This window comes from Sinocyclocheilus anshuiensis, unplaced genomic scaffold (assembly GCF_001515605.1).
Source record: "Sinocyclocheilus anshuiensis isolate Anshui unplaced genomic scaffold, SAMN03320099.WGS_v1.1 scaffold112, whole genome shotgun sequence".
NCBI lineage: Eukaryota > Metazoa > Chordata > Actinopteri > Cypriniformes > Cyprinidae > Sinocyclocheilus > Sinocyclocheilus anshuiensis.
In genome coordinates this window covers 3023589-3025199 of record NW_015557175.1, presented here as the reverse complement: position 1 = coordinate 3025199, position 1611 = coordinate 3023589, and the positions used below count along the sequence as shown (strand labels likewise).

General features: G+C 35.4%; 1 protein-coding gene across 1 annotated transcript in view; it reads left to right on the top strand.

The window, feature by feature from the left end:
• Positions 1 to 1611, top strand: part of LOC107678408 (FK506-binding protein 15-like) — a 23832-nt gene that overhangs the window by 16422 nt on the left and 5799 nt on the right. The window contains 2 exon segments of the mRNA XM_016473646.1: positions 603 to 698; positions 1173 to 1265. Of these exon segments, the coding sequence (XP_016329132.1) occupies positions 603 to 698; positions 1173 to 1265 (189 nt within the window).

Genomic DNA, 1611 nt, shown 5'->3' with positions numbered 1-1611 from the left:
GTATATATATATGTGTGTGTGTGTGTGTGTGTGTATATATATATGTGTGTGTGTGTGTGTATATATATATGTGTGTGTATATACATATGTGTATATATATACATATATATAAACTGTAAGTTGTTACATTAAAGTTTTTACATCTGACATTAAATGGAGTATTTGAACATATTTTTCAGTCATTTGCAGATTTTAAGTTAAATGATACATTTTGAATACTTTGTCATTACAATTTTGAAACTTCTGACATTTGACTTTTTTTTTTTTGATAAGTCATGCATGTATAAAATTAGAAAAATAATCTTATTTTGTGTTGTATTGATATCTTTAGATATTGTCAAATTAGGTCATATTAGGCCTTTTTGTTTTTTGCAAATCAGCTGATTTTTTTCCATGATGCAGGGCTATGCTATAGATGAAGACACACACACACACACACACGCAGAGCAAGGCCACACCTGTTTATAATACTTTGACAAGAAATGACTTCTTAATCTCACGACATTACAAAATAATTGTATATTGTCTTTTTCTTAAACTGTTGAACAGACAGTCACTTAACTAATCAAACTAACACAATATTTTTTATCTCCTTTCCATAGTTTACTACACTCAAACAGTCCCGTGAATCAGAGGAGCAGCTTTTACTACAGCAGCAGGACCAGAAAGAAGAAGAGCTGCGGGCCTTGAGAGAAAAGGTGAAACACTGAGAAAAACCAGATTCACCGGTTTCTAGTTTTCCAGTCAGCATAAAAATGCATTGTTGTATTTTTTTTTTTACATCAAGTTGAGCCTCAGGCTTCATTGCTTTTCAGTTACACCTCTGTGAATTTGTTTAAAGGACTAAATTCTTCACTTTTTCATGGAATTTCTTTCATTTTTTCAATGTTAGTCTGTTAGTTTTGTAATGTTAGTGTTAGTTAGTGGCACCTAAAATATTCATTATTTAGTTTTACCCAACTATTTTTTGCCCTCTCTCACTCTCTGACCCGTTTTGCTACTGTATCTTTAAGACTTCCAAATGTAAATTACTTCAATATAATAAAAAGCTGCTAATAAATAGTATGTAAGTAATTATAATATGTAAATGATTGGCTAAGCTCTGCACAGTAGCTTGGGGACTTAAGAATAGGTTGTGTAACATGCTGACAGTGGTCTTGTGTGTGTTTCAGTGCTCTGTGCTGGAGCAGCAGGGGGAGACGCGGGTTTCAGAGCTGGAGAGGAAACTGACGGAGCAGCAGCAGCACACAGACACCGCAGAAGAGGTGAGACTTCAACCTCTCTAACTCTAACCGAATTACAGAAAACAATCAATAAGGTACGGGAATAATACTAATAAGGTACATGCTATATTGTCAGTGTCAATATAATGCATCAGAACCTCTCAGTTTGGAACAAATGTCATAAATCTGCACAGGATTTATCAAGTGTAGTGTAAATTTAAATGTCAGTACCTTGAGACAAGCTATGCATCTGTAAACTGATGTTATGGGCCAAATTCGCCCATTGGCCTCTGACCATCATGGCCTCCTAACCATCCCCATATCTGCTGATTGGCTTCATCACTCTGTCTCCTCTCCACCAATAAGCTGGTGTGTGGTGGGCGTTCTG